Raw genomic sequence first — 12,451 nt, 5'->3', positions numbered from 1 at the left:
CAGTTTGGATAACCTTGATCAGACTTTATATTCATGTCAAATAATCCTTTCTTGGCTCCTTTCTACAACAGAGTCTAACTAAAAAGCTGTCAGTGCAATACAATTTCCTTTTTGAATCCTGTATTAAAGTCTGAGTTTTTTACCACTAATCTCAAAGATTTAAAGCAAACTGGCCATAATAATGTAATAATAAACATATATGTTTACGTTTATTTCAACTGGGCTGAACCAACAAAGGAATCCCATGCAATTCCTTATCCTCATTTGGGATAGGCAAGCACTGATCTTTGCAGAACTTTTCTGATCAGATCCAAAGGCTGGAAAAGGTCCACTGGATATGGATGGAGATAGTAGGGGTGTGTGTCCATGGAATGGCTTTTGGTGCTAAGGATACAAATCCAGCCTTTTATTCAGTGTTTAACCTGGTGCTTTCTGGTCTCTTTGGGGTGTGCAGAAGCTGTCCCAGGAGAGGGAGAAGTTTGCTGACGAGGACAGCATCTTCTACGCGCTCGGAGAATGCGGCCTCATCTCCTTCTCCGACTACATCTTCCTCACCACTGTCCTCTCCAGTAAGTACACTGGGATTTTCCTGCAATTCCTGCTTTTTTGCAAGTTTTCAGGGTCCACAAGCAATAGCTTGTTGACATGCATTTCCCTAAAAGGCCTTCTGGATTGCCTGCAACTCGAGCTGAGCAATTGCTGTTGCTTGATCTGCTTTAGCCTGAGCTTTCCAGTGCTTTGGGAAGACAAGCAGATTGATGACTTCTGAAGATTTATTTCTCTTTTTGAAATGTGACAAATTTTTTTTTAATGAGTCACTTGACCTGCTGTTCAGATCTGTAAATGGAGAAGTGTTCTTGAGCTGTGTTCATGTGATATTCTCTTGGATTTGGATGAACACAGCTCTCCAGCTCTTCACTGGTTTCTCACCTCTCCAAACTCCCTTTTCCAGCTGTATTTTCACTTGGGTGAGCTTGGGTTTGTGAGTGATGTAATCCAATGAGGAGAGAAGTTAAGCTGTTTACATTTCAAGCAGTATCATTAGATACCTTCTGTCTTTTCACCCTGCTGCCCTTGACTTGCATTTGTGATATTTCCATCATCTGCTAATCTGTTCCAGCAAAGTTGTCTGCACTCCCAGTGCCAGCACTGAGAAGTTTGCTTTGCTGGCAAGAACCAGTGAAACTGAAGCCTTTGATAATGTCAAATGGCTTTTCTAGACTTTCTTCACGTGGAAGTCAAGCTCAAAACCTCATTTGCAGAGCTTCTCTGACTGCTTGGAAGGTGCTGTACCATAAACAGGAAAGTCAATGGCAGTTTCTCAGCCCTATTAGAAAATAAGGGGGAATAAGCCACTGTCCAAATAAACTTGAGACATTTTATTTTTAGATTTAAAAAGAGAAAACTTGGCCATCTAATGTAGTGAGTATTCCATGCTGGCCTGATTTGTGGAATTAGAAAACTGGATGGTTCCCAATTACCTGCAGAGCCCAGTGCTGCCTGCCCAGTGCCTTTCAGGGAGTCAGCTGGGTTAATCCCTGGTGCTTTGTCACAGCAACAGGTGCTTTATTCTGCCCCATGTTCTTGCATGTTGTAACAGGAGACAGGAGAGGCAACTCTTCCTTAGCAGAGGATCTATTCCTGGCAAGCAGCAATGCTCAATGTCTGGTTTGTTGTCAAATGAACCTGCTGGGGGCAGACTTGTGTGTGACCTTCATGTTGTAAAAACAAACAGAGAGATAAAGCTGGTTCAAGCCAGGGAATTTGTTTTATGACTTTAATTTGCTTTTTTTATTTGTCTGAGTCTCCGAACTGGCTCTTAAGACCTTTGCAGTTCCTTTCTTACATTCAGCTGGGCTGTGCCAAAATGATCTCAGGTATTCACTTGTGTCATGAGGGCTTTTCATCTGAGCCTCCACAGATGACAATGAACTCTCAAACCTCAGTATCACATTACTGAGTGTGGTTTGGAAACACTCCTGCCCATGTTTTTATGGTTGTGCTGGTGGTGAACAACCCCCTAATCAGGTGCACAGGGCACAAAATGAATTTCATGTGCTTCCACAGGCAGCAGTAAGAGAAATTGTTCTTGCTTTGCTTTAACTTGTTTGTTGTGAGAATAAAAGAAAAGGACCACCTTGTGTTGGAGGAGCAGCCAGCCTTGTTTTGGAGGCTGTGAGGGAGGGACAGGGTTTATTCCTCTTGTTCTTGGGCTTTTGAGTGTGTCCACAATTACAGAGGAGTTAGATTAATGAGGAGACAGAACTGGCCTTGAGGAGCCTCATTGGGCCTTCGAGGGCAAGGCAGGAGCTTTCAAAAAGGAAAATAAAAAAATAAAAAAGGAGGAAAAAAATTCCAGGGCTTTGAAGCTGACTTTTAGACATTTGGGGAATTTGCTAAGTGATTCCTGAGGATGGAGGAATGTCTCTGGAGCTCCCATTAAACAGTGATTCCCCAGAGGAAGAGTTTGGGTTTCATTTTTAAAGCATTTGCTGTTGTAAAATAAATTCCCAACCAAGCCTTACCCCGTGGCTAAATAGAAAACTCACTGTTGCACCCCACTGGTTTCCTCTCTGACTAGTGAACATTGCCTTGCAGGAATCCAGTACTTCCTGATTGGGTTCTTTTCCCTAGAAATAAATAAATAAAATAGAATGAGGGAAGTAAATCTTAAATGTGACAGTTCAATATTGGTTTTCTCCCTGTGTTGTTTAAATAACCCAAACATTAAGGAAGTGTCTGGACAAGGTGGAGCTGTAGATTACACCAAAGAGATAAAACCAAATAAATATTGGGAAAGGAAGGTGGCATATTGAGCACTGAGCAGAATAATCAAAAGGGGGAGTGGGAGATTGGGTCTGGGGGGGAGGCAGGAGGGAGGGTAATGGGGAGAGATCCATCAGGGTCTGCTTTGGCTCATTGCATTCCAAACTGGTCAATGAGAGCCTTGGCAAACAAGAAGCCCCAAGGGCTCTGTTGTCCTTCCCCAAACTCCTCATACAGTTGTCTTTGCAGCTTTACCTGAAGCTCCTCCAGCTGAGTTCTGTGAAATGGGGAGTGAGAGGAGGAGAGAGGGCTGGAGGCTTCATTTCATGTTGCTCTCAGGCAGCTGTTTGCACATTGCTCAGAAATGAGTCTGTCACCATATCTTATTTACGAGCCATTTCTCAGCCCAGCACTGTCTGTTCTCCTTGTTTGCTGTATTTCTGTGAAGTTTCTCTTTTAAAACAACTGATAAATTGGCTTTTAGCTGCTCAGAAAGCCAGCCTCCTGTTAAAGGCAATGAGAGCTGAGGGGCCTTGAGGAAACTCCACAGTTTCTGTTGCTTCAGCTGCTCCTTGTGTTTTGGGGCAGAGGTAGAAACATGAGCAAATTCTGGTGGAATTTCCCTTGCAAGGATCCTTTGAATGTTATAGGAAAACAAAGACATGGCTTCCCTGACCAAAGAGGTTTTTGCTTTGGGACTTGCAAAACAAATGGAGGAAGGAGAAAAAGAGCTTTTCCATGGCCAGTAACTGCAATTGCCCAGCAAATTGCAAGGCACACTAATTCTGCCTTCATTAACAGCTACTGGGGAGAGCTGGGCATTAGAAGAATAAATTGGTGTTGTTTCCACAGTTGGACTGTAGCTGTGTCTGGATGTAATTCTCCTGGCAGGAGGGTTAAATAGCATTGGCTGAAGCCACAATAATTATCCTTTTGCCAGGGCTCTCCTAGCAGACCTGCAGCTCCTTCTCCCACCACAGCAGGTAACTCTCATTTAGGATACACTCACCTCTGTTATTTTTTTCTGTCCTGTGTGTAGGGAATAAATTTCAAGCCATCTAACTCTGGACATTGTGTTCTGGCCAGGTATTGAGCTCTGTGCCTGTCCCTGGGATGGAGGGACCTCTTCTCCCACACTGGGATGGATCCCCAAGGTCCCTTTGGACCATGACTTCTGAATAAATTATTCCTGGCTGAAGGAAAGTCTTCCTTCCCCCATCCCTGCCATGGGTGAAACCTTTACCTCAGCAGTGGTGCCTCCATCCTGCTGTGCCCTGTGCCACAGCACCCATTCCCACAAGAAAAGGTTGCTTTGAGTTTATGTTTGTAGTCCTGTTCATGTTAATTTTCTCTTCAGTCTTTCAAGACCCTCCATGGTCCATCTTACCATCACTGTTTGGAGCAGGGATGTCTCCCTGCCTTTCTGCCAGCCCAATCACTGCTGTGGCATTTCCCAGATGTGTCTGAGCAGCATCTTCCAAGGAATATCCCAGCTTCCAAACACAAGCCTGGCTGCTTCCTGGCACAGGGAGAGCCCTCTGGCTTGGCATCCCACTTGTGCCAGGCTGAAGGACAGAAATGGGAATGGTTTTTCACAATTGGCAGTTTGGGATGTTCCCAAGTGATTTGAAGACTCTGGGGCATGGGAGGCTCTGTCAGCCTGCACCCTTCACCTGGTCTTCCTCTGTTCATCTCTCAGATGGATGGGATGGGATGGGATGGGATGGGATGGGATGGGATGGGATGGGATGGGATGGGATGGGATGGGATGGGATGGGATGGGATGGGATGGGATGGGATGGGATGGGATGGGATGGGATGGGATGGGATGGGATGGGATGGGATGGGGGAATTCAGGGATCCAGGGGCAGCCACAGCTTCTCTGGGCACCCTGTGCCAGGGCCTCCCCACCCTCCCAGGGAAGAATTTCTCCCTGGTATCCCAAGCTGACACACTTGCCTTATTTCAGAGTTAGTTCTGATCCTTCTTTGTGAGAAGAAATAACCCATTTCTCCTCTAGCACCTATGATATTGTGGCTCAGTGCTGTGGGCTCAGTTTTTTAGCTGCCTGTTACTTACATTTCTGGGTTGATTAACATTAAAAAAACCAACTTGGTGTGATTTGGATTCATTTTCTGAAATGGTGGAGTAATAATGAAAGGAAAATATCTGCAACATTAAGTTTAATGGGTTTTTTTCCCTTATATTTACTGCAGCTGGGGCTCAGCCATCTGTATTCTATGGATAGCTGTCTCTGCTTCAGGACTCTGTTAATTGGGGATTGATTCACTTTCAGGGTACTGTGGCCTTTGCACATCTATTTTTCTTCATTTTGGGATAAATGGGGAAGAAGCAACCCTAGGATATTTAACTCCAAATAACTGATTTTTCCCAGCTGAGTTCCTGATCCTTCTTCCCACACTGGAGTTGCTTGGGGAGTTATTAAGCCTTGGGAGCCATGAGCTGCTTTGTGTATAAATTCCCACCAAAAGACAAGATATTCCAGTGTTTTCTAAGGAGTAGCCAGAAGTTGTACTTCCTCTAAGTAAGATCACCAAAAATCACCCTGTTTTGGCAAAGAAATTCCCAGCTCCATGAGGAGGGAGTGGTGGATATTCTCCAAAAGTGTATTAAGACTTTGGTTTTCTTAAATACAGTTCCTCTGCTGGAGGTCAGAGAGCAAGATACACTGAGAGGGGTCTCCAAATGTTGAGTTTTTGGGAAATAAAAGATCCCAAATGAGCACAAACCCAAGGAAATGTGGCCTTTCTCATCAGCGAGCTTTTAATGTCTTTCAGAGTGCATTGCTTCTGCTGAGAGCACAGGGCTGTAAAGAGCAATTGAGTGCTGCAAATTGGTCCATTGAATAATTGAAAATAGTTTAAAATGGCATCATAGGCTTAAAGATGTCTAATGAAGCCATCTCATCCCTCAGGGCTTCCCAGGGGCTTTGCCCTGCTGGATCCAAGTGGGTTTTTTCCTTGTGGTCAGTGCTGCTGCTTGTTATTTGTTTGCTGCTGGAGGACACTCATCTCTCCACCATTCCTGTGTTTGGGTTCTGCTTTATTTGCTTTCTTTCTGTCCCCAAATATTTGATTGGAACAAGTGAATCAAGGAAAGTGTTAATTGGCCTTTGCACTAAATCCTGGGTTAGTTGAAAAAACAACTTGGCATGGACAGCTGATGCAATTATGGGTCTGAAGGATCATTTAATCCAGATCTTTGCATCTATCTATGCCTAGGTCTGTATATATGAGTCTTTCCATATATCTCTGAGCTAGGAGTTCACTGATAGTGGTGTGGGCTTCAGCTCCACATTTTCACTCATGTTGGCCCAATGGAAGGGATTGGAAATTGGTGATTTCTGAGGTCCCTTCCAACCCAAACTATTCCATGCTTCCATGTTAATGCTTTGGAGGATCCTCCTGAACATCTAAAGATAGAAATAAAGCTAAAAAAGAAACTGCAGTTGCCCTGAACAGTTTCTGCCTCATTGCCCAAGGGAAATCAGTTGCAGTGAAGCAGTCTCTATTTTTAATAATGTGGAAAAGGATGGTGAGGAGACAGCTCACACAACCAGAGAGAGCTGGGAATGCAGCAGAGCACTTGGGGGAAATCCAGAGGTGGTTTTGCCTTACCAAGGCAGGCATTAGGCCATATGAGAACCAAAGATCCTTTAAATGGCTTTGGACACCACTGCAGGAGGAATTTTGGGTTTGTTTGGAGGCATCTTGATTAAGGAGGCAGTGGGGAAATTTAGAGATGCTGCAGCTGGAAATGGTAAAATTTGGGGGGCAAAATAGAAGAGGGAGGGAAAGGCCACATTTAGCTGGGCAATCTGGTGTCTGCTGATTTTATGGTTTATAAGTTTGAGGGATATAAGTGCAGGAAGAGGAAGGGAATGGAGCTTGTGCAGGCTGAGGTGATGGGCAAGGCAGGCACAGTGGGATTGGCAGCTCTTGGGGCAGCTCTTCCCACATAAATCCTGGCCAGAAGCATCCCAGCCAAGGGGAGAGGCAGAAATCATCTGAGCCAGGCCCCATAAATCCAGTCCTGGGCACCAGGGGTGTACATCTCTAATGAACATTCCTTCCTGAGCAGCAGTGGGATGAGCTAATTGTCTTGGGTGCCCTCTGGTTCCCCTGGCTCAGGGTCACATTGTTGGGATGGAAGTGTCATTCCAGGTAATTGGAGCTGGATATGTAGATCAAAGGAGGAAACCAGCCATGCCATTTATTAGCTGAAGGAGTGAAGTAATTGAATTTGCCAATTTAAAGCCACCCTTCCCTGCCTTTAGAAAATACTGATCCTGCAGATTTTTGATGCTGAACTGCTCATTTAAATTTTGGAGGTGTTGTTCTCCTCTGGGGCTTTGATACATTACTCATGGAAATGTCTGTTTAGAGATGGAAAAGGAGGGAAATGGCCCTTGTGAGGGACAAGTGAGTATTTTACTCTGTTCATCATGTGTCTGCACAAATGGGATGTGGTATTATCTATTTCCTTAAAAAGGGGAGAAAAAACCCCCAACCTGTGACAGTTTTTCACAAGGAATAACAAATTTCCCAAACTTTAAATAAACATCATTATATCCTGGTAGAGAAAATGGAGTAAGAAATATGTCCCAATCTTTAAATAAACATCATTATATCCTGGTAGAGAAAATGGGGTAAGAAATAGGTGTTGACTGCTCTTTTTCTACAACCTTGTAACTACATGAGAGTTTTGTCTGTTCCTCCTCTTCCTCACAGAGGAAACACCATTCCCCTGGTGCCAGATTTTGGGGCTAATAAGAGGAAATTGCCTCCAGGCTTTCATGCAGTTAAAGTGAATAAAATTGTACATGTTCTTGAAATATTAAGGGGGTTGTTGGAAGCTTGTTGCTCTTCAAGAAAATGGAGAATTAATCACTGGAGACACTGGATGGATACAGAGGAGGCTTAATCCCTTAAATTTGATGTATCATTGGAGAGATTATGAAGGTGGTACTGGGGACTGGCTGTCCCCAGGTGAATTAACACCGAGTTAATGAGGGACAGCAGTGAAGGAGGGAGGAGCTGTGGGAGGCCCAGCAGGGATGTGGCTGGAAGGGGGATGACCCAGCACGTGGGCTGTGGTCACAGGAGAGGCTGCTCCTGCACGTGGTGTCCGGAATTCCAGGCTCGAGGGCTTGGCAGGGGGAAGCTGGAGGTGCAGGATGATAAAAGCAGCACCACGTGTGCTGGGGATATCAAGCAGGTCCTGACAGGCTGTCCCTGCCATCAGCCCCAGTGCCCTTACTCATCTATTTTGGGCACAGAGTGTTTGGGAAAGGGGTCTCATTAACCTGTCTGCTGAATCCTTTCCTGATAAAGTGCTAGTCATTATTATAGCAAGGAGAAAACACAGTGTGAAAGTTTTGAACTGGAGCTGTAACAAATATCCAAAATCTAGTTCACTTAATTCCATATTCATTTCCTTTTGTCTGAGTGATTCCTCTTTGTCTCCCCTCTGCCACCCCCGTCTGGGAAGTGCCTTCCCACAGAAGAGTGGATGCAAAACCTCATTATACCCTGAGCATCCACTGGAAACATTAAAAGTTGATTGTACAGATGAAATTAAAAAGAGCTGAACCTCTCCAGTGATCTACATTAGATGTGGGAAATGAAAAAAGCAGCTAAGTTTAACTGATCACTTGAGATGACAGCCTTAGCATTAGTTATAACCTTGAGGATTCCCTAGAAATCCCAGCAAACACCACAAATCCTGTAGGAGGTGTGTATTTGAAAGTAGCAGAGCATGATAAATCCTCATATATTAACTTAATTTGGGAAAAAATTGTGGCACTGCGTTGTAGCTTCAAACAGCGATGGGTTCCAGAGCCCAAAATGGAAATGTGCTGAAATCCTGTGGTGGGCTGCAGGGAGAAGAGCGTGGCTGGCTGGGAAGTGATGCCTTTGCAGTTCTGACTAAACAGACCGTGACAGCACAGGCTAAATGCAATGAAAAATGAGGTACAGCCACGTCTCAGCTCGTGAGCTGCAGCCCACAGCTCATCTCAGAGCCATGACTGGGCTCAGACAGGGTGGGCATGATTTGTTAAAATTTGTACAGAGAGGCAGGAGCTGAGAAGTGCCCAGATCCCAGCTCTGCCTCTCACCCATGGGAAGCACAGAGAGTGCAGTGCCTGGGGAACATCCTCTGGCCAAACTGGTGGTGGACTGCATGGAACAGGCTGGAGCTCTTGCTGCAGCTACATTTTCTGTTAACTGTCATTGGAAATAACAGGTGGCATCTTGCTTTCCAGCTTTTCCCACCTGTAAATAGAATAAATGTTCCAGAAACATCTCCTCCTTACAACTCCTTGTCAAGACCTTTGGTGAAAGGAGTACCGTGAAGCTCATAGCTAGAGGTTCCTACAAGCTGCATTTCAACACTAAAATTGAAAGAATTGAGCAAAATTTCTTTTGGATAAAGTCATTCAGAACTTGTGCTGTTTTTTAATTGAGCTTTTGTATCTTTGCTAACTGTTTTTTGTGTTTTGTTGGGTTTTTTGTGTAGCTCCCCAGAGGAATTTTGAAATTGCCTTTAAGATGTTTGATCTGAACGGCGACGGCGAGGTGGACATGGAGGAGTTTGAGCAGGCAAGTTGAGCAATGAGTGCTGTGGCACCTGAGCCATAAGCACAGCATCCCTCTGTGATGTTACTGCCTTCATTTTTGTGCTCAGTGCTGGTTTGCACCTTTCCCTTCTGTGCTCTGCTGTGCTGCTTCAGTGCTGCTGTTTGTTTCTTTAAACTGCATGTGTCAAGAGAAAATTTTTCATTCAACCAGGACAAGCAGCAGGAAAAACTCAGGTTTCCTGTGACTTTGCCACCAACATTCAAGGCCAGGCTGTGTGAGCTTTGGAGCAACTTGGTCTGGTGGAAGGTGTCCCTGCCTGTGGCAGGGGATGGAACTGGATGAGCTTTAAGGTCCCTTCCAACCCAAACCATTCTATGATTCTGTAACATTTTCTTTACAAAAAGTCACCTTCAAGGTAGAAAAAGAACTTTTTTTCACTCTACTGATAAAGTGGGATTTTGATCCTACTGCCTTCACAGCTTCTACTGCATTCCTTAATTTTGTCTTCAGAGAATAGCCAAGGTGAGTCTGCTTCAGAGGAGGGTTTATCCACTTATTCCAGTGTAATCCTAAAACGTGTTACTGAGAGCATATTTTCATTAGCCCTCTACTTCTTACAAGGCTTCATCAACATAGAGTTGGCTGCAGGTGTTTTAATGAGTTTAGCCTTCATGTCTGATACTGGTGAGCTCTTCCTGTAAGCTGTGATTTATGGTCGTGTCTGAGTGAGAATAGATTGAAGGCTTGAGCTGGTAGTGGGGAAAAGATTTGCCCTCCCCAGGCAGAAGAGTGTGATTTTCCTTGCCTATTTCTAGCCTTAAGATATTGGGAACTTATAAACACCCTGAAATCACATCCTGAATCACCAGTGTGTGCTATTCGTAACAGGAAATTTAAATGCATTTGCTACTAAAGAACAAAGCAGCCCTGGAGAATCCAGGGACAGATTCTTCCTCATGAGTTGGCTCCATGAGTAATTAACTGCAGAAGAGTCTCCACAAGGTCGTGCTTGGGGCACTTGCTATAAATGGGAAGAACTAGTGGCAAAGGAGGTCTGTTGAATTACATCCCTCTCTAATCTTTTTGCTGTCATCCTCCCTAAATTATTACCTGTGTGTATGATGTCATCATCACGAGCTTGCTCCAGAGCCATGGAATAGATCTGGGGAAGTGCAGGGGTTTAGATGCACACTTTGGACTCTTGAGGAGGGTGGAGTGTGTTGATTTGCAGTCTGACATCACTTCACTTGGCAGCTTGAAATGTAAACCTGGGGTTTTGGTCACGTTCCTTCCTCTTGGGGTTCTGTGGCTGAGATGACCCCGAGGTATTAAAGAGCCTTTTCCCAGCCCTGTGACCAAAGAAGTCTCAATTCCTCGGTTCTGCTTTTCAAGGTTGTATAATTTCTCTTATCTGTTACCTTCTCTCTCTGACCTGCTGAGCTCTGTCCAGCAGGTTGGGTTGTGGCACAGTCACTGCCCTTGGGGTGGTGTTGACTTTTTATACTACAAACTACGTGTACTTTATTTACAATAATTCTCCAATACCTATCACCTATGTTAGACAGTCTGTCTCTACCCTTAACCAATCAGTGTCACCATCACAGCAGAAGATGGAGGACAAGAAGAAGAAGGACAGGACATGCCCAGATTCCTCCATCTTGCCTCTTGAACCCCCATTCTATAACCCTAAAATTCTACTTTCTCACCCTGTGACAAATTCACTATCATTTTACTCAAACTCTTGTGGTTTGTAACTCTTCACACAAAGTTGGTAATTGTTTCCATGGGCTGAAATCAAAGGCACAGGTGTTTGTGACTCCATGCCAAGGTCTCTGAGCCCCTGCCAGGGTCTGGAATCACCCAGGGCAGCCAGAGCAATGTCCTGGGTCCCAGCACCTTCCTTTCCCCAAGTAAAAACCACAGTTCTTCTATCTGCATAGTGCATGGAGACAGCACTCCACTGCAGCTATGTGATCATATTGAACAGCCCAAAAGGTGATTTATGGTAGTTGCAGTGTTCTAGAATGAAATCAATTATGGAGATAGATGAATTTAAGAAAAGCAGAGAACAATTAACCTCCTACTAAAAATGCAGTGGTGCCAAGGTGCTAACTCAGGTGTCACATTTGGCTTTTTTATTAGAGCCACCTAAAATGAAAAAGGAACATTTCTACAAGATGAATGTTTCCTAATTGCTGTGAAGATGAGGGTACAAAATTGAATTCAATTATTTAAAATCATCCAGTAGACCAGGGGAAGTTATGCATGCATTGAGTCACATAAATATCCTTAGGAAGGGGAAGGTATTTTTGTTAAGCTGGTTACCTGTGTCACTGCTTGTATAGAAAGGAATAAAGTTCCTGGTTAGCATCAGAAGAGTTGGGTGAAGGCTGAGAGTAAGAGGATGAAGGAGCTGTTTTGGAAAGTGAGAAGATATCTGTGAAGATACTGATTTGCTGCCAGAACAAACACAGCTCCAGTGGGAGGCACATATATCTCATTATGCAAACATCTAACATTACAAACAATTGTTTATGTGATAAATCCTGTTTTTCACTCCTTATGGAAATACCTCAGGAAGAGCATGAAGGATGGCAGGGTTTGCAGCTCTGTCCTGTTAATCTCACCTGGCAGGAGCAGCTGGAACTGACCCTCTCAGGGATTGTGCAGCACTTTAAAAGAGCAACATCGTTTTGGGGAGAATGGATGGAAGAAGAGGGGGAAGAAAAGGACACCAGGGAAGCATCATTCCATCCTTGCTGGCTGTGAGCACGTGGGAATGAACTTCCTATTCCTCCCTCACACCTTCTCTTTGCAGGCAGCCAACAGCAGGTCCCTCTTCTCACTGATCTTTGAAAACCTCATCAGGAAAGAAAATTACTTCAGTAATTTAGCTCATGTGTGACTTAGCTGAAGGCTTTAACTGCCTAATGAAAAACCAGTTCATTTCTTCTTGCCTTGATGAAGAATTTCAGGGTTTTTATCCAGTTGAGGCATGTGGTTAGTGCTTAGTCTTGAATAATGTGGTGCTTGCATCAGTATTGCCTTCAATTCTTCATCCTTTGGCATATAAATTGTTAGTT

General features: G+C 44.3%; 1 protein-coding gene across 1 annotated transcript in view; it reads left to right on the top strand.

Annotated features, from left to right (window-relative positions):
- Positions 1–12,451, top strand: part of MICU1 (mitochondrial calcium uptake 1) — a 92,980-nt gene that overhangs the window by 46,448 nt on the left and 34,081 nt on the right. Inside the window, exons 7-8 of the mRNA XM_058028643.1 lie at positions 455–569; positions 9,307–9,389. Coding sequence (XP_057884626.1) covers positions 455–569; positions 9,307–9,389 — 198 coding nt within the window. The remainder of the gene's footprint in view (positions 1–454; positions 570–9,306; positions 9,390–12,451) is intronic.

Source organism: Melospiza georgiana, chromosome 8, assembly GCF_028018845.1.
Source record: "Melospiza georgiana isolate bMelGeo1 chromosome 8, bMelGeo1.pri, whole genome shotgun sequence".
NCBI lineage: Eukaryota > Metazoa > Chordata > Aves > Passeriformes > Passerellidae > Melospiza > Melospiza georgiana.
Note: the sequence above shows the minus strand (reverse complement) of the source record. Positions and strands in the feature narration are given on the sequence as shown.